At 42.0% G+C, this 18,914-nt stretch overlaps 2 protein-coding genes across 9 annotated transcripts in view; one reads left to right on the plus strand and one right to left on the minus strand.

Annotated features, from left to right (window-relative positions):
* SYCP2 (synaptonemal complex protein 2) overlaps positions 1-4,888 on the plus strand; it is a 49,268-nt gene extending 44,380 nt beyond the window's left edge. For all 5 annotated transcript variants that reach the window (XM_081867464.1, XM_081867468.1, XM_081867465.1 and 2 more), the window contains exons 41-44: positions 636-694; positions 855-933; positions 3,973-4,029; positions 4,136-4,888. In XM_081867464.1, the coding sequence (XP_081723590.1) occupies positions 636-694; positions 855-933; positions 3,973-4,029; positions 4,136-4,207 (267 nt within the window). In that variant the 3' untranslated portion in view covers positions 4,208-4,888. The remainder of the gene's footprint in view (positions 1-635; positions 695-854; positions 934-3,972; positions 4,030-4,135) is intronic.
* A 2,785-nt stretch (positions 4,889-7,673) lies between these two features.
* Positions 7,674-18,914, minus strand: part of PHACTR3 (phosphatase and actin regulator 3) — a 222,278-nt gene continuing 211,037 nt past the window's right edge. For all 4 annotated transcript variants that reach the window (XM_081867773.1, XM_081867771.1, XM_081867772.1 and 1 more), the window contains 4 exons: positions 15,793-15,854; positions 12,935-13,075; positions 10,853-10,929; positions 7,674-9,342 (listed from right to left, as the gene is read on the minus strand). In XM_081867773.1, coding sequence (XP_081723899.1) covers positions 9,327-9,342; positions 10,853-10,929; positions 12,935-13,075; positions 15,793-15,854 — 296 coding nt within the window. In that variant the 3' untranslated portion in view covers positions 7,674-9,326. The remainder of the gene's footprint in view (positions 9,343-10,852; positions 10,930-12,934; positions 13,076-15,792; positions 15,855-18,914) is intronic.

The raw sequence follows: 18,914 nt of genomic DNA on the forward strand, positions 1-18,914 counted from the left end.
TGATAGCTTCATCATGCCACATTAGAGAGGCATGTCTGAATCAGTTTTGTGTTTGTCCTGGAACATTACTTTTTGTAGAGTGAAGCTAACTATCAAAATAGAGCATAAAGTTATAGGAATTGGTAGCAGCTAATAATTACAGTTAATTAGCAACATAAAGGTAAAGGGACCCCTGAACCTAATTAGGTCCAGTTGCAGACAACTCTGGGGTTGCTGCACTCATCTTGCTTTACTGGCCGAGGGAGCTTCCGGGTCATGTGGCCAGCATGACAGAGCCACTTCTGGCGAACCAGAGCAGCGCACGGAAATGCCGTTTACCTTCCTGCCAGAGCAGTACCTATTTATCTACTTGCACTGCAACGTGCTTTCGAACTGCTAGGTTGGCTGGAGCTGGGACCGAACAACTGGAGCTCACCCCGTCATGCGGATTCGAACCGCCAACCTTCTGATTGGCAAGCCCTAGGCTCTGTGGTTTAACCCACAGCGCCACCCGCACCCCACAGTTAGCAACATAGTATAGTGTTAAAACAACAGATTTTAATAGTAAGAGCCAAAATAAATAAATAAATCAAGGCTTGTTTCACATGTGAAAATAAGGATTTCTTATACTGATTTTTATTTTATTTTATTTGCAGAACTTTTCAAAGAAGCATTTTGAAACATTTAGTACTTACAAGAAAAATGAGCAACAGAGGTTAGTGTGCTTTCTTATTATTGGAGCACAACAGCGCACTGCATCTTTGTTGTTGCAACTACTTTTAATGTTACATAGGAATACATGGCGCTTGTGAGGACATTTTTCCCTGTGTCAAAGCAAAGATACTTAAATGGTCTTTTGATCTATATTCTCTTAGATTTCAGAATCTTAAAACTTCATTCGAAAAGAACATGTACCATACTGCTGAGGTTGAGGAAAGCATTTTTACATCTGAGGTATGTAATTTCTCCTCCTGCTTGACAGAAGGGAAGCAGTTACAGTGTACCGCTTTTAATGCCTGACTATAAACATCCCAAAAGATATACCCAACAAGACTCAATACATATGAAAAATACAAAAGCCCTCTCATGGTGGAGTTCTCCTTCCAGTAATAATCTTGTGTCTACATTGTTTTTAGAAAGTGGCTCATATGCTGCCTTGAAAAGGTTTTATCCTTAAAGGGGGCCTAAATCTATTTTTTAAAAATAGAATTAAGTAAAATAATTCAAGGACCAATTTGAACAGTAGCTAATTGGGTGATGTCGTAAATATGAATTCTAGATCTTTCCTGAGAATCGGTGTACCAGTACAGCAGTTTAGGTTGACTGAATAAATCATGTGTTTTCTGCAGGTAGTAAATGCAACAGGTAGCTGAGGACAGCCACAGCTTCCTGGTTATGTGTATTACTACTACGGTGGTACCTCGGGTTACATACGCTTCAGGTTACAGACTCCGCTAACCCAGAAATAGTACCTCGAGTTAAGAACTTTGCTTCAGGATGAGAACAGAAATCACGTGGCGACGGTGGCAGCTAAAGTGGTGCTTCAGGTTAAGAAAGGTTTCAGGTTAAGAACGGACCTCCAGAACAAATTAAGTTCTTAACCCAAGGTACCACTGTATACATGTGTTTGTTTTGTTAAGCCCTCACCTGTGGCTCCTAGAAGCTGTCAGCATGCAACAGTGGCCACACCCCAGGAAATGGCTTTGACTGGCCAGCTAAACCAAATGAAGCCAATGCATCTCAAATCCTCAATGAGTTAGGGACTTCCCTGCATTTGAAGACAGGTTCTGGTGGATTGAGTGGATGAGATCAATAGTGAGCCAAATGATCAAGAAGGCAGTTTCTGCACATGCTGTAGAGGGAAATGGGCAGACTGGAAATTGTCAAACTGGAAAGGTAGCCCATCTAGGAGAAGGGAAACTGATCCTAAACCTCCGCTACCTTGTGGATATACTTATCTGTGAAAAAGAGTTCTGGAGTGACCCCCCAAGGAAAAATCCATACAAACTGTCTTGCAGGACGTGTTTGAGAAAAGGTATAAAGCCTGCATAATCCCGGAGTGGAGTCCCAAAGATGGTTGAATGGTGTCTTGTAAGCCAGCAGCCAAGCTGGTGCCAAATGTATTGCTCTGCTTTCCTTTGGACCACATCAGCGAGGCTGAGAGAGGACCTCCTTACACATCGCCTGGGCTTGCTTCCGAAGGAGGTCACTTCAGTGCTGTTAACACAGCAAAAAACAACACAGGAGGCAGTTGTTACAAGTTACCATTCTCTGCAGCCACAACTTTGCCCCCAGAAGTGCACTTCATTGTCTTTCAAGACAGATGGTTGCCAACAATGTGTTGTGTTGAATTTTGCTAGCACAAAAACATAATGTCTGGAACACTTTTATAACACCTACTCTGCTATTATGACATGAAGCCTTCCCCAGGCTCCTGCTTCTCATATTTCCAGAGTTAGTGCAGCTGAGCAGGAGCATTGACATCTGCCTTCCCCTGTTGTTTAGAAGGGTGCAACTCATCCAAGGTCATGTGGTACGTGGCTCATTAAGTAATTAAAGGCATTTGTGAGACCAGCATATGCATCCACAAAAGTAGCTCCCTGTGTAACTTGTGGCTTTGGCTTTGCTTCCTTTCAATTAATCTCTGCTGGCAGCAAATAATTCTGCCCCAGTTCTACCATGTGTTTGGAGTTCTGAATCATTCTGAAAAAGAGTTGCAGCAGAGACTATGACCCACCTCCGTGTTGGGTCTGCATGATTCACTTGCCTGCTACCAGTCAGCAGACAAGCTAACTTAGCCTTGCAGACACCCACAGCAGTGAAACATGGTAGGTAATTTTCTTATACAGTGGTGCCTCGCAAGACGAAATTAATCCGTTCCGCGAGTCTCTTCGTCTAGCGTTTTTTTCGTCTTGCGAAGCATGCCCATTGACGGCTTAGCGGATTAGTGCTATTAGCGGCTTTTAGCGGCTTATCGGCTTAGCGGATAAGCAGATAAGCGGCTTAGAAAAAGGGGGGGAAGGAAAAAAACCCCGCAGGAACTCGCAAGACATTTTCGTCTTGCAAAGCAAGCCCATAGGAAACTGGCCGAGATGACTGGCAGAATCCGAGACCTGGGAGAAGAGAGGATTGAGGAAGACTGGAAGAAATTTAAGATGTATTTACAAAAACATTGTAATTTGGTTGAATGTTAAGAAGGATGCTAGATTATAAAAAATTGGCCACCACTAAATTAGATTTTGAATTTGATGATAAGTGAGATTAAAGAAAACATAAATTTTATGGAGAATTGCTAGATTATACTTAAATGAGTGGATATAAGATCGTAAACAAGTTGATAATTTGCTTGGAAAAACCTTTTAACGATGTAAATGGGAGCGGGAGACGTGAGGGAGTCCAAAGAAGTGATGAAACTACGTTGTGATAGAAGTAAGATTGTTTATTATTGGTGCATTTGTATTTAAAAACTCTAATAAATATTTATAAAAAAAAAAATAAAAAAAAGGAAATTCGTTTTGTGAAGCACCTCCAAAACGGAAAACCCTTTCATCTAGCGGGTTTCCCGTCTTGCGAGGCATTCGTCTTGCGGGGCACCACTGTAGAAACCTTTGCTAGCAGTGATGCTTGCTTCCTAGTTCAATTCTGATGTTTGATATTAGGTGTGGGGAACCTCTGGCACTCCATGTGTTGCTGAGTCCCAGAAAGCATCTGGGGGATCAAAGGTTCTCCACTCATCGTTTAACTGATGTGCATGGAGGGCCGCAGAAAGCCAAAGGAGAATGAGAGAACCTATTTTGAAACTGCAAGATGACGGCTTGGGACTTCTGATGCCTTAGTTGCCTGGCAAGTGGCAATCTTCCAGCTGTGCTGTCTCAGCACAGAAGCTCTAAGAATTTCAGAAAAACTACAAAGTTATTTGGTTTGACTTTGCTTTCTGCAGCTTTAGTCAAAATGAAAAAGTGAAAATACACCAAATTTTTGGTTTTATTTTAGATGCAGCTAATGAAAGATGACATGAAGGGGCTCCAAGAAAAATTCCTTAAGGAAATGGTAAAAATAAAATTATATCTTCATTGTACATGACTTTAAAACAAAGTTCTTTTGTTAAATTATTTTAAAAGAAATAAAACCTAACGTAATGACATTTTTTTCACAGCATGAAGAAGAATTGCTTAATGTTCGCAAAGGACTACAGTCACTCTTTATGGTAGAAGATAAAAACTTCTAACATGGTTTATGATGTAAATGCAACAAGTTAAAAGAGACAACATGTTTGTATTGCATTTTGGTAATGTGAGTGACCCATCATTTCTGTAATGGGGTTTCTACTTGTTGATTGGATGTAATTATAGACAGCAAACAATTTACATGAAAATGATATTTATCATTATTGTAATTTATGATGTAGATAAAGTATTTTTATGTTAAGTGATGTTTTGCTTTTAAAAGAAATTGTGTTCTAAAAGGAATGCCAATAATCGAGGGATTTTTCTAAAATACAATGCCCAGTTTAAGTTAGTCATGAGTTAATTTAGCTGGAATGGGGCCAATTCTTTAAAATTAGCTGTGATTAAATCCTGCTTAACCAAGAATTAACTGTACTTTTTAAAAAAAACTTCCCATATGATGAACAAAGAAATTAGGTCTTTGGATAAGTTAATATTGCTATTGAAAATAGGAGAGATCATATGTATGCATTGCAAAATGCAGTCTGTAATTAGAAATTCTGTAGCAGTTAAAGAGAAATTAGATGGTGTTCATGCAAGTTTAATCCAAGTTATCTTAGCTTCCAGCTGGAATTTCTTATAACCCAAACATTTCTAAATGTGCTCATTAACTGTTTTGGGAATGTATATTTAAAATTACAAAAATGTACATTTTAGAAAATTAAAATAGATTCTGCAAAATATCAGTAGAAGCAAACCGTTACCCTTTTTCCACCACCTTGAGCCAGTGATAAAAAGGAATCCACATACATCTCATTTACTGCAGTTCTATAGAATAAAGGTTCCCAGTTGGTGCTCCTTGGAAGCACCATTGTAGCAAAAACTACCATTGATATATCAAAATTCCCAAAAGTAGGGGGTCCGTGGCTTGGCTTTTGAAAAACAGATAGTCAACATATGTAGCTACTTGGGAGCCACTGCTATAGAATATAAATATTCCATATACTGAATTTTACAGAATCGGAATTTGCTATTGCAGATTCTAACCGTATCTTCTCCCATGTTTATTTACAGTTATTTATTTTTTAAAATTCTACTGCTTCATATTGTCAAAATATCTTAAGTGGTTTGCATGAAAACAGTATTTCCTAAAAATGAACAGCTGAGCAGTGCATGAAACCCCCCCCCCCATTAAGAGTTGGACTCCAAGAAACCTTGGGTAAACATACAAGATTTTAAGAGGCATTTAAAGGTCATTTGGGTCTCTACCTTACAAATTACTAAAGGGAGGGCATTTCAAAGGCTTGCTTCCACAGTGTTAACACATGATACTCTGCTGGTCATAGAACAGCCAGCATTAAATATTAAATATTAAAGATCTTTCTCTGTACTGGCAAAGGCAGTCTCCTAGTTATCCTTCTCCCTCCCAAATTGTATTGTAAATGTGCACTGCAAAATTTTGAACTTTGCTTGTTAGCTAATAGGCATCCACTTTGTATCTTCAACGCTGGTGTGATATGTGTAAAGCCAGGTGTACCAATAAGCACCCTAGCAGCTATGCTTCGCACTACATGCAGCTTCCAAACAGTAGCCCATACAAAGCACATTACATTGTGAGATTAGCAATATATGGACTCCCACGGCAGGGCTATCACTGTCTAGGAACAGTTGTTGGTGGCGCACTAAATGAAAATGGTAATGGGTACTCCAAGCTGTTGAGGTCACCTGGGCAGTGTTAGATCTATGCACCTGCCCCCAGTTACCTGGTAACTGCCCATCCATATGTTCTCTATCTTGTCTCCGTCTTCATTTATAGTTTTTTAGCTCTCAGGACTGCACCCAGGAACTGATTTAGGACTGCTCCTGATTCAGATTTTGCAGACACATACAGTTGGGGGTTGTCAGCATACTGGGGTCACCTTGCACCCAGTCTTCCTCTTACCATACCCAGTGGTTTATATACATATTATATGCATTGGGGGGAGGGGGGAAAGTATGTATTGTAATTCCACACATATCAAAGTGGGGTCAGGGGCTGAGCATTGGCAAATGCGCTCTCTCTCTCTCTCTCTCTCTCTCTCTCTCTATAAAACCACATTGAGATATTCTGTGGAATCAACAGGGTCACATTCCCCTTGTTCCTCTCCAAGAATGCCATTCATTAGAGTGACCAGGCCCCAAACTGGACCTGAACCTAGACAACAATGGGTGAAGGCAATCAATTTTATCCAAAAGCATCTGCAGCTGAACCACAACCCCACTATCCCCTTGCCCAGAAAAGTTGCATTTGTGACTGGGCAGTAGTTAGCATCAACCTCTGGTGTTTTTCAGGAGCAGCCAAACCAACACCTTCAAGGCAGTGGTGACCACTTGAAATGCAACAAAAACTTACCTACACCCTGGATACACCCAACCAACCCTCCATGGCTGACATGAATGAGCATGCAGTAGGTTGAGAGAGCATGTAGCACTGTGCCCTGCACACCTGAAAATGTCTTGTCCTCATCCTCTGAAATCAAAACAAACTGACCCTACAAAATTGGGCATCTTAACAGCCACTGTGACAACAGCAGCTCTTGAGTTTAGGTGGAGGTGGGTGATTTTGTCCTCAAGATGGAGGCTATTGTAGTTCTGATGCATTAACTGTAATAGCAAACAGCCAACATTAAGTATTGCTTTTCTTTCAATCAGCTAACAGTCCAGTTCTCTAACCTGTGAGATAGATCTTTATGTGATTTCTTTTTTCCTGTTCATTGGAAAATCCTGTCCTCTTATATGCAGTTGCTTCTTATCCTCACTAGGTGGTCCTCGTGAGATTTCATTCTTACCAACCTAATTGATATACTGGAGAGTATGTATTTGAACTGACAAGATGTACAAGTGAATTTGCTATGTTTTGAAAACACACTTTCTCTCATTTATGTGGATTATAATAATATACATTGTACTCTTCCTTCACTTCTTGAGCAATCCGCATTTGGAAATATACTTGTGTTCACAAGAGTATGAGGGGCGAAACCTACGTCTAACGTACAGAGCTGTTTGTGCCTGTTCGAGAGACTAAATGCAGACCCTCTTCTTCCCACTCAAAAGCTGCCTGGCATGGTTTAAGCTGACAGCATCAACTATCAGGCCATGCACGCCGTTGTGTTTGCATGAGAACGTGAGTGACTTGGCTTAAGTTATTAAACTTTACATTTTTGCAAAATCTCGAAACACGTGACTAGACCCAGGAAAAGGCAGTGACAGAGAAAAGCATCCACTGCTGCAGTGAGAGTTGTGGGATCTTCTGGTCCCAATTTTGAGGGTGTGCAGGGGAGAGGGAGAGGAAGTTCTGTTGTGCAAGTGTGGCTACAGCATATGGCCCAGTAGTTCTCCGTGTCCATGATACCGTGCTCAATCTTTAAATGTTCAGGGGGGGTTTTTAGGAGACTGTTGTTTTTACACTTTGTAACAAGCCATGAATTGGGAAGATCCATCATTAATACATCAAAAGGATTTTGTCGGCTGTGATTTCAATACATAGTATCCTGTAGGGATTTTTATTATTATTCATTTATTTTTTGCACTGCAGTGCTCCCAATTAAAATAAATTGTGTGGAAGGAAAACAGAACTGTTCAGCAGGCACTTAAATGCACCATAAAATCCGTTGTTTTTAAAAGGAATGATTGGCCATCAATCACATTATTAGGGAAGGGAATTACTCATGCATATAAAGACCAACATAGTTATTTAGTTGAACACTTGTCCTCGAGGGTGAGTAGCAGAGAGTCAAATAAAGTTATTCCAGTAGATTAATTCAGTAAATGGTATGATTTTACAATATGTTGTATCAAATTTCCCCCCCTATGGCTTATTTTTCATGCCTTAACTCAGGCCAACTGGTAATGTATTGCGGCTGATCAGCTGTTTTTGTGGTCTTAAGCACACAGAAAAATTAGGAGGTTCAATTCGTTTCCGGCTGGGTTGTTGTATGTGACTGGATGAATCTGCTCTGAGGCTTCACTGGTAAGCACACAAGGACTTGGAATGTGGCATGGCAATTGCTGCACCACTGCCACATCCACAAAGGCATATAGAAGTGGGATGCATGTCAGTGATTCCCGACTGCTTTGTGCAACGGAGTTCAATTCCATAAGTGAGTTGAACTCAGTTTACACTGCTTTGTATTCCATGATGGAAAGTGAGATAAAAGTACCAAAGGAAGGATTTTTTCCCCCCAGTAGCTACTAATTGCACCAGTGCCATCCCGTATTAGGGCACTTATTTATGTAGCCTGAGATCCTCTTCCAGGGAGTCTTCATTTTAGAGAAATCTACTTAGAATTGTAGAGTTGGAAGGGATCACAGGGATCATCTAACCTGCTGCAATGCAGGAATCTATTGCCCCAAAGCGGGGCTCAAACCCACAACCCCAAATTAAGAGTCTTATGCTTTACTGACTGAGCTATCCCAGCAGTAAACATAGAATCTGTGAAAGATGGGAAGAAAATGAGATAAGATCTTTTCTTCTAAGTTCCCCTCTCTCCTGCTAAATACCACCAAACATGGAAAACTGCGGATCTGTTTTCTGCAGTAAGTAATCATTTAATTAAAGAAAATAAGAATAACAGGAGCCCCCCCCCCAAAAAAAAACACCGCAGCTGTGTTTTGTTAGACATATATATAAAAAAGGAAAGAAACCATAATATAGTAAATCAATTTGTATAACATGAAATTAAGTGTTTTATACAAACTAATTGTGATAAGTTCCAGATGTCTTGTCACCATGATAATACTGAATGACGATGTGCACCATGTCCTTTATGTCAGAGGCCTTGGAATGGTAAAAAAGCCTGTACATGCACAACATCTCCTTTCCCAAGATATGCTGCAATACAGTTTAATAACAAGTAACAAAGGAGAGCAATGGGTTCCTTTTTGATGAGCTCGACTTCAGTCATTTCCAGCTAATCCTCCCACCCAGCAGGTGGTGTTGTAGCTCCGAGGCGAAGTCCATCCTCTGCTAGCTGCTCCCTTTTAAGTGTGTGCTGCAGAGACCGAATCTGCAGAGTCCCTTCTTGAACGCGAAACATCAGCTTGTCATAGACTGAACCTCAAGGAAAGACCTTCATCCTTTCCCTGATGCATGTTCAGTAGTGGTATCAAAAAAGTAGACAAATTCTTCTCAGAAGAAAACCTCTATGGCCTGTGGAATCTGCAGGTCGAAAAGAAGGCAGAGGGGACATTAGTGGCAATGGCAGTTCTTCAAAATTATATCATAATAAAGAGTAATTTGTCAATATGCCATCATTTAGGGGTGTGAATTGACAGACATTTTGGTTTCCCTTGAAATCGTTGACCAGTTTGGCCTCTTACGTTTGCTTAAGAGGCAAAACTCCCAAATTCACTTTGAATTTCATTGTAGGACATACACCTTTAGCTTGTCAAAAGATGTCACTTGCAGCCTGAGACATTTCACTAGTTATTTGCTTCTCTCAATATCTTGGAGAAACCTCAAAAGTCACTTTGAATTTCACCGGAGGCAGAATTTTGGTAGCAACTCTAAAAATAGTTTTTCCCCAAAATGATTCAACACTATTAGAATCAATAAAATGTGGCTAATATGAAATATTCAGGATCATGCTGTCCTCAAAATTCTTTTGATTGGTTTATTATGAGCAAACTGGCCAAACAGGCAATATTGCAAACATGGGTTGCAATATGAAAACATCCATTTATGCCCTTTTAAAAGAATTGCACAAAATGCTGGAAGGCTTTGCAGTTTTCATTGCTGCAGTTATCATACTTAGGTACTTGACCAGAATTCCATACTAGATCAAAAAGTTGGCCAAGCAAGGGAATAGGCTCCAGATTCACAGGATATAAGTGACTAAATCAGTAGTTTCATGTAAATCATAACAAGTTACTACTTTGGAAATGCTGGCCAGTGTTCACCCAAATTAGAAGGATTGAGATTTATGTGCTCTAAAAGCTTTTCAAACCAACCCATACTCTAAATGGAAGATGACATGGACCTGGAAATTGGACAAGTTTTGTGTGTGTCTTTGCTAGCTTTGTGCACAGTACCAATTTTGTATCATCTGACCACTTTTGGAAGGAAGGCAACCTGTTAGGGAAGATACTGTAGAGATCAATATGTTTTTTTGGATTTCAGGGAGGTTATAAGACCTTTTGCTTCCATGATGGATGGGAGTGACAGATGTCATTTGTGAATTGTGGATAGAGAGATACATGTGTCCACGGATGGGAGTATTGCCCTGATCTTTACTCACTCATTTTTGAGAAGAAGGGGGAGTTTAAATTATCAGAGGTTTTCCGTTTGTTTTCTTTTTTGAAGGGGAGGCTAATTAAGTTATACCTGAAGTCTGAACTTGGTTGAAAGGTCTTTGCCACCTAATATTATTTCTTGTTGGCAGAGGTTTTCAGTTAATATTCTAGAATAGGTTTTCATTTTTTTTTTTTTTTGCTGCTGCTTCAATTCTGTGATCCTAAGCCAAAGAATTTGAGTGCCCTGATCCACAAAATTTGCTACAATGCAGCTCCCAATTTGATGAGGAAGCAAGATTTTTTTTTTAAAGTGCTGTATGCATGTATCCGTTCCACTCCCTACCCCCACCCCAGTCTGGCTACTGGAGCTGTAACCACAGAACCTGAATGGCAAATCGGTTAAAGTACTGATGAGCTGTTTGCAATAAGTAACCCACCTTGTCAAATGCTTGCTTGATGCATGCACCTCCATTTCGTTACTTTTGTACTCGTTTAGCTCTTTGCGAATGGCTGCCTAGAAAGTTCAAAGGAAAACAAAGTTAATTAATCAAATCAAGAATCCAACAGAGACTACAATCTGCTCCTCAATATAAAATCATAACCATTGGAAGGGCAAAAGGAAATCTGGTTTAACTCTTGCACAGAACAATCCACTAGCTTTTGAGCTTCCAGTGAAATGGTCATCCGACTGCTTTGCCATGTGCTTACCTCAAATTGTGAGGGCCTGTTCAAATTCATAGGTGTGTGTGTGTGTGTGTGTGTGTGTACATGTATTTGATTGATAAATTTCTACCAAGTGATGCTTATTAATCTGGGAACACAGAAACATAGAAAGCTGCCTAATTCTGAATCAGATCAGGGGATCTGGCAGCAGATTTCCAGCATTTCAATCAAGAATATTTCCCAGTTTTATTTGACAACTCCCGGGATTGAACCTTGGGCCTTTGTTAGAGCCCCAGCTAGCGGGAGGAAGGGGGTAGCTGGTTTCCCCCACCCACCCTAGGTGAAACCTCCAGAGGAGCACAATTGAAGCTCCCAGCCTGTGTAGGTGGGTGTACACAAATGTAGGTGTTTTTTGTTTTCGTTCTTTGCCAAACGGGGTTTTGACCCTGGTGAAATAAAGCCTGATTTCACCCTTGCCTTTGTGTGGAAGCCAGATGGTCTACCCGTGAGCTTCAGTGAACTAGTTCCTATAGAAACCTTGCCCTATGTGAGGAAGCTTCTTCCATATCACTCAACACTGAACAAAATTTACCAGTGACTGCATGCAGGGTTTCAACCAGATGCCCCAGCCTTCCATTCTGAAAGAGCCATATGCAAGCACACAGTGGTGATCTAGTTGGTAATCCCTACCCCTGATCAGGACAATGATTCTTCCCTTCTGCTTTAAACAGATGCAACTTAAGGTCCCTAAGCTACCTATTAACAAGCCTTGTTAAAAATGCAAAACAGAAATAATTCATGACATCTGCATGTAGGGAGAAAACAGTTTTGCTGTGTAAAAAAAGAACATTAATTGTGCCAGCTTGCTGTGCAAAACTAAAAAAACAACAACTAAACATATGCTCCTTCATGTGCCTCATTGTATGTGCAATTACATTCTCAAGCAATTCACTAGTCATGTTACCTGCTTAGCTATTGATTCACTTTGTTGTATGTGTGGATGGAAACGAATTCCTTGATTTCAGAGATTTGTATGACACTTCTAAAAACTCAAAGTGCTTTGCAATGTCATTAAAACAAATCTTAAAACATAATAGGGGTGTGCATCTAGAAAAAATCATGGTGAAGTACATTCCAGTACCTTAATTTGGATTTCACCAGTTCAAGAAAGAATAACAGCAAATAAATAATGCCCCTGCGAAAAATAAATAAATGCCCTTGCTTTTCTACACTGAAATGACTGAGTCACCCTGCTATGCTGGCTGTATGTTGGACTGACTTATACCACGATAGGAGGTTATGGAGCATCCTAAACTCTTATATACTGGCATGGAAGATCATAAGCTAAGCTTTACGGTAGATGTCCCAATCCTGCCAGCGATCATACTGTGCAAGTAGACTAAATTCCTACCTGGATGAAGAATTATATGCACAAATGGGTGCTTTGGCCTTTATCCTCAATGTGATCATTTAGGGCTGCACATATCTAGAACTATCGCTAGAAATGTTAATTTGCAATGTTTTCAAATGTTAGTTTAAAAACAGCAAACAGGGTCATATAATTAAAATAAGTTTGTGGCACCTTAAAGATCAGCACATTAATTATAAACTTGTTTATAGTTGTTAAGGAACCACAAGACAGTTTGTGGTTTTTGATGCATGAAACTAACATGAAAATTAACCGCTGGAAATTAGTGCAATGTGTAGTCTGTCCTTAAGTTATGTCTTAAATCTGGATGCAAGGCTGTTATATGACTCATCTAATGTAGAGAGTCATGCTGTATCAGTGGTATATCAAACAAACAAACACAGATGCAAATAGATGCACATCACAACAACTGCAAATAGGGCTGTACCTTATCAGCTGCTGAGAGCCTTGTCCATGGCTTGTCTGCTCGTCTGTCATAATCCTGTGCTTTTGCCACTTCCACATAATCACTGAATCGAATTAGGATTTTTCTGTCTCTTAATTCGTCAACTGTCGGTCTTTGATTAAGCTATGAAAGGGAGGGAAAAGTCACCATATAAATATGACATGGAAATTAGACTGATTTTTCATCAATTTCTTGCTCAGTCTCATAATATGCATTTAGGAACATAAGGGAAACTTGGTTTTTGTATTTGAAATCCAGGAAGTCAATCTTCACAAAACAGAGATCCGGAACCTCAGGTCATTTACACAAGTGCAAATACTCAACTGCCCTTGCTACTCTAGATTTGCAACAGTGCAATATCTCTCTGCTGTAGTGCTATATTTATTTACTGCTTGGCAGGGGGTTGGACTCGATGGCCCTTGTGGTCTCTTCCAATTCTATGATTCTATGAAATTTCCCTGTTCACACATTATATCAAGGAAACCCTTTCGCCAGCCTGCAACTTCCATGAGTAGTATGAAAGGGATCTACTTGTATGCAGGCGTACCTGAGTAGGATTCCACCAGGATCCCTGATTGGCCAGAGTTCCTGCTGACATAGAGGAGCTCAATGAATGTAAATCCCCTTCAACCTTTCGCCTGGGAGGGGCGTGGCCTGCAGCAAGGCAAGGGGCTCTCATAGGCTTCTGGTTAGCCACTGACTGACCCAGCAGCTCTCTCCTTGTGCGCTAATGTTCAAATGCAATCCCACAGTAGAGAGGTTTGAATTTTCAGGTTACATGCACACCATACATTTAAAGCACATGGCTGCCAGCAAATAATCCCGGGAATTGTAGCTTACTTGCTCACAGAGCTAAAATTCCCAGCACCCTTAACAAACTACAAGGAGGAATTCAGCATCATGCTAAAACAAACCCTCTGTCAGCACAAACCTTTCACCTTGCCCAATGAAAAGGTCTCTCTTCTCCTCCCCCTACACAAGGTTGGTCAGAGGGATTCTCCTGACACCTCAAAGCCATTAGTGGGGTTGGAATGGGGGAAGAGCCCCACTGTGTTAGCAGAAGTTCCTGTTTGGGCTTCTGCTAGTGAAACCGATTAATTGAATCTGGCTCCCAGGATTCTTTGGGATAAGTCATGTGTACACAGTGTGTTACACAGTCTCATTTACAGGCTCCAGAGTAAACCAGCACTGACTTTCATTTTTGGTCCACATGTCTTATGAATGAATCTTGGCATTACTTTCTGAGAAAGGTTTCTAGGACCTCGTACCATTCATTTTTAATACCAGGCTATATTTAGAGCTATCTGCAAAGGATTTGTGCATGTACTCCCTCAGGGAATGAATGAACAAAACTCTTTCTGAGAATTATCCTTATGCTGGTAATTCTGGTTGCTGGCACAAAGGGGTTTTAAATATCCAGTTACCAGAAACCTACAACTCGACATAAAGCTGAACTTGTAGTACATATTTTTATAAAGCACAAGCTAAATTCTGCAGACTCTTTCCTGAACTCCACAGCGGTTTGTCTGCACTCCCAGCACAAGGATTCAGCGCTTTGTAAAGAAGTTTAGCTATCTTTCTCTCTTGTCTTGTTCTGCTGGCAACCATAGACATTTCCCTGTAAACATTTCTCTCTGTTCTTTAATTTATTGATTGTTACTTTGGGCTGTTTGTCATCTTGATGCTGCTTTTAGTCTGGCAATTGTGTTCTAATAATGGATTGTTGTCCTTTCGGCACGTTGGCTTCTTGGAGCAACTCCATTTTTAGAGCGGAAAAGCAGGATATAAATGCAGATAGCTACCCTTGGTGATGTAGACGGAGAGGTCAGCAACATATAAGCACAAAAAGCTTTGCACTGAGGGACATCATACAGGAATGTACACCTGCTACCATGAAGAGAGCCAGTTTACTGTGGGTTTCTCGCCACAGGGTGTGTGTCTGTGTCTTCATATGTATGTAAATAAAACTGCTTTGGTAGCAAAAAGTGAAGTGTGAAAGCAAATGGTCACCAATTAGCTGAGTGCAGAATTTGCTTCCTTCAACTTGATGACTTTGCTTATCATACACATGATTTGCCAAGGGCTGCTCCCATGCGAATCTCCATTATGACAGAGGAGGGGGCACTGCAAGGGCCAGCACCTGTTGGATTGCAACCCGTGCAAGAGCAAATCCTTGCCTGCAGCTCACCTGAGGTCTGTGGTAGTTCCCCAGCTGCAAGACAATGCTTTGTTGTCACCCCACAAATGGGGTTCACGTGGTTCAAGAACCTGTAGAACATTGAAGCTATGGCCCACCTGTAGACCAACCAACCAAGGCATCATTCCTTCTGATGCCTGCCTAACCTGTTTAAAAGTACACACAAGTCACAGGGCATCATCCAGCCAAAGTTAGAGATGACCCAACCCAACTGAGGACTTATCCACTCTTCCTCTTGCCCTGTTGATTCCCCCTGGCGAAAACTGCTCTTTAGTGCTCAATTGGCGCAAATGACAGTTCCAGATTTCTTCTTATTGATGTAAGAGGACTGGGAAAACCTCTCGACTTAGGCTTTCTAGGCATGGGACAGGTGCAAGTGCAGACAAGCCCTGAAATGAGGGTTAGTCATGACCAACCTGTCCTGCAATTACGATTCCATCAGAAGCTACCTGGGGGTTAGGACTCTGTTTGCAGGTGTGCCCTCACCCTTATGCAGGCTTCAGTTGCTCGGACAACAGCCTGGGTCCCTGTTGCCATTTGCTATTCTCCCGCTTGGCTACAGTAGGACCTTGTCACCAACCACGTGCGAAACATAGGACCAAGACAGGGAATATTCGAGGGAAGGAGGGGGGACACACCTTACCTTTCTCGTCAGCCTCTGCTTGATCTCTCTCCTTTCTTCTTGTTCCGTTTGGTCATTCCTTTCTGCAGGAAAGATGAAGAGAGAGATGACTTTCCTCATCAAGACCAGCTGCGCTGCTACTCTTCCTCCGTCCCTCTTTGCCCCTCTCTCTCTCTCTCAGTTCACCACACAGTCCACTTTGCCTGATGCCCTGCCAAAAGCATCCCACTCCTTCACGGCAGGGTTACACAGATGCCAATGCCAAGCCCTTCCCCTGGCAGCCACTGAAAGCGGGCTTCGGCAAACACGAAGCAGCCAATCCCGTCCCCCGGTTAGCACAACGAGGAGTGTTTTCGGAGGGGGAAATCGATGGACTTTTTAGAAGTCTAAATGATCGCTTTGCAATGCCACATCTCTGTCTGAGTCATCCGTGCTGCCCTTACGAGCTGGAACATTGTATAGCAGCCCTGCTTCAGGGAACACACGTTCCTTGTACTCTAAACTCTGCCAGGCTCCCGTAATTTTGTTGATTAATTTATAACAATAGCCAGCAATCAACTCCCACGCATTCCTTTGCCTTCTAATATTCTGCTTGTGCCAATCTTATTATAGATCCTTTAATATTCCATGCGGAGGGAGGGGCAGCCGGCTGGCTGGCTGGCTGGCTGGCTGGCTGGCTAGCCTGATCTCTTTTCTTAAATTATTATTTTATTTTCCCAGAGTGATGCTCTCTTCTACCCCTCCGCCTGTTTCGCTCGTGCACACCGTAAACGATTAGTATTCAAGCTGCGATAACTCCTACACGCTGGTGCTAAAAATAGGAACGGCTGCTGTAGCATTGTGTGGAATATATCCTCAGCCTTGGGATATGACTTAATGGATCTCTCTCTCTCTCTCTCTCTCTCTCCCTCTCTCTCTCTCCATCCTCCGATTCTATTTCAAGGGCTGTCTGTTGCTAAATTAAGACGTGCGCCTGTGACCTGTAAGGAACAGGGAACCTACGGGAAAGGTCTCTAACCGTTTTTTTCCCAGAAAAGGGGAGAAAAGAAGAAGGTAAAGGGAGATTACTGAATTGTGGGGAATCCTGATTTGCACATGATAACCTCAACCTGCTGGAGAAGGGGGCATTCTCTGCATTAAATCAGAGGAATGATTTTGCATCCTTCAATAAGCATTGAAGATGCTGCTTGCTGGGGGGGGGGGCACAGCGCGAGGAAGGTATTTTTAGACTCCAGTTCTCTATTTATGCCATTGACTGAACACTTTGAAAAGAAGCAACCACATGGAGCTATTTATGGAAGGATAGTAGCTGCAAGCACACACGTTGTAACCAGAGAGTCAGAAATCTTTGCAGTCACATGAAAAAGCAGCTTAGGCTAGATCTTAAAGACCGAATTGTGAGAATCTCAAGCAGGGTTGTTGATTTCTGCTTAGGTGGCTGCAGTGGTAGGTTTGTGTGTAACACAATACAGGTGGGAGGGGAGGGGGGCAATGTTACAAAATGATTGCAAGATACCTTTAGGGCATCGTTAGCACACCCGTTCCTAATACAATTAATTTAGCCAGATCTGTTGTTACCTGTCAAAAATATATATAAATCAGAAAATGCACAAAAAGCTTTCCAAGAGAAAGAATCTGTGCTCCATTTTGGATGTGGGAAGTGATAGGGAAGGAGAGGGTTAGGAAATCACACCCCTGCCTGCTAATCCTATGTGCACAGAGGGTGACTGGTTGCCCCGAGGGAAATACACTCTGTACATGCTCAAAGGCATGTGCCGTTTCAATGTCCAAGCAAGTGAAAAAAAAGCCCTGAGAGGCACCCCTGGCTCAAGTTAAGCACTGGAAAGGATGCAAAGTGACATGCTGCTTCAGATGAGGGGTTGGCCCTGTCTTTCACATCCGCTTTACTGGGGTCTCCACGGGGTACAAAGTCGCATACGGCTTTGGTGGCGTCTGATTGATAAAATCAAGTGTCTTGGCCAGATCAAGCAGATTCCCACCCAAGGAAGTGTGGCAACGGTGTGGGAACATGCAGATTTTCGTCTCAGACATTGGTTGAGTGGCAATGGATCCAGCCACAGAGAAGCAGAAATGCCGGCAGAGCATGATATTCTTAATCTCGGGGTCGTGGTTTCAAGCCCCCAGTTGGGCAAAGAGATTTCTGCATTGAAGGAGGTTGGATTTGATGACTCCCATGGTTCATTCCAACTCTACAATTCTATGATTCTATGAATCAGGGCTTTCCCCCCAGCTAGAAATCACCTGAGCTCAGTTCCGGCACCTCTCAGGTGTGCTCCACTCCCATTCTAAGAGAACAAGGAAGGCATTCATGGTGAGTTCCGGCACCTCTTTTTCTAGAAAAATAGCACTGCTGTGAATCCATATTTCGTCTGGACCGGCTAATTGAATGTAAACTCCCTCAAAGTGCATCTGTTCTTGCCCAACACCAAGCAGTTGTTTGCCAGCTGGTCTTTGCTAGGAAGAGGAATGTTACTGGGTGGTGCATTAGGACAGGTATTTATATTATCGTAATGTTAGACTACAATGGAGTGGAAGCGAATGGGCTCTGTAACAGCAGCCTGGCAGTCGGCTTTGACTACCCTTTGATCCATTGATTATTAAGTGTCTGGCTTGAGGCCCATCCATCTTAATGAGACAAACTCCTCCAGCCATGCAGTGCCAAACACAAGAGTGTAATTTACACCCTTTCTCTTGACAAGGTTTCTAAATTAGCCGTAACACCGAAACAATCGCCAGGGTAAGCCTGGATCGAGTCATGTTACATTCAAATGGAAGAAGAAACCACTTGAATAGGAACGTCGCTCGCAGAAAGGAACCGGAGAACTCTTTGTGAATGTTTGGGTTAGAAGAAACTATCACTGCAGATGTCATTCCGACAGTAGTGGCCTATCCTCTGCTGACTGGCCACAACAGCAATCATCCATCAAGCCAATGGAGGGCTGATTCTTCTGGTGGTGCTGAGATGGGTTTTGTGGAGACCTCAAAGAGGGAATTGGGGAGGACTTGACTTCAGTGGTAGAGCACAAAGTTTGCAGGCAGAAGATCCCAAGTCAATTCCAGTAGGAAGAGATGGGAAAGACCCAGTCACAGACAGCTGCTGTAGTCAGGGGAGATAACCCTGG

Source organism: Podarcis erhardii (assembly GCF_964252035.2).
Source record: "Podarcis erhardii genome assembly, chromosome: 6".
NCBI lineage: Eukaryota > Metazoa > Chordata > Lepidosauria > Squamata > Lacertidae > Podarcis > Podarcis erhardii.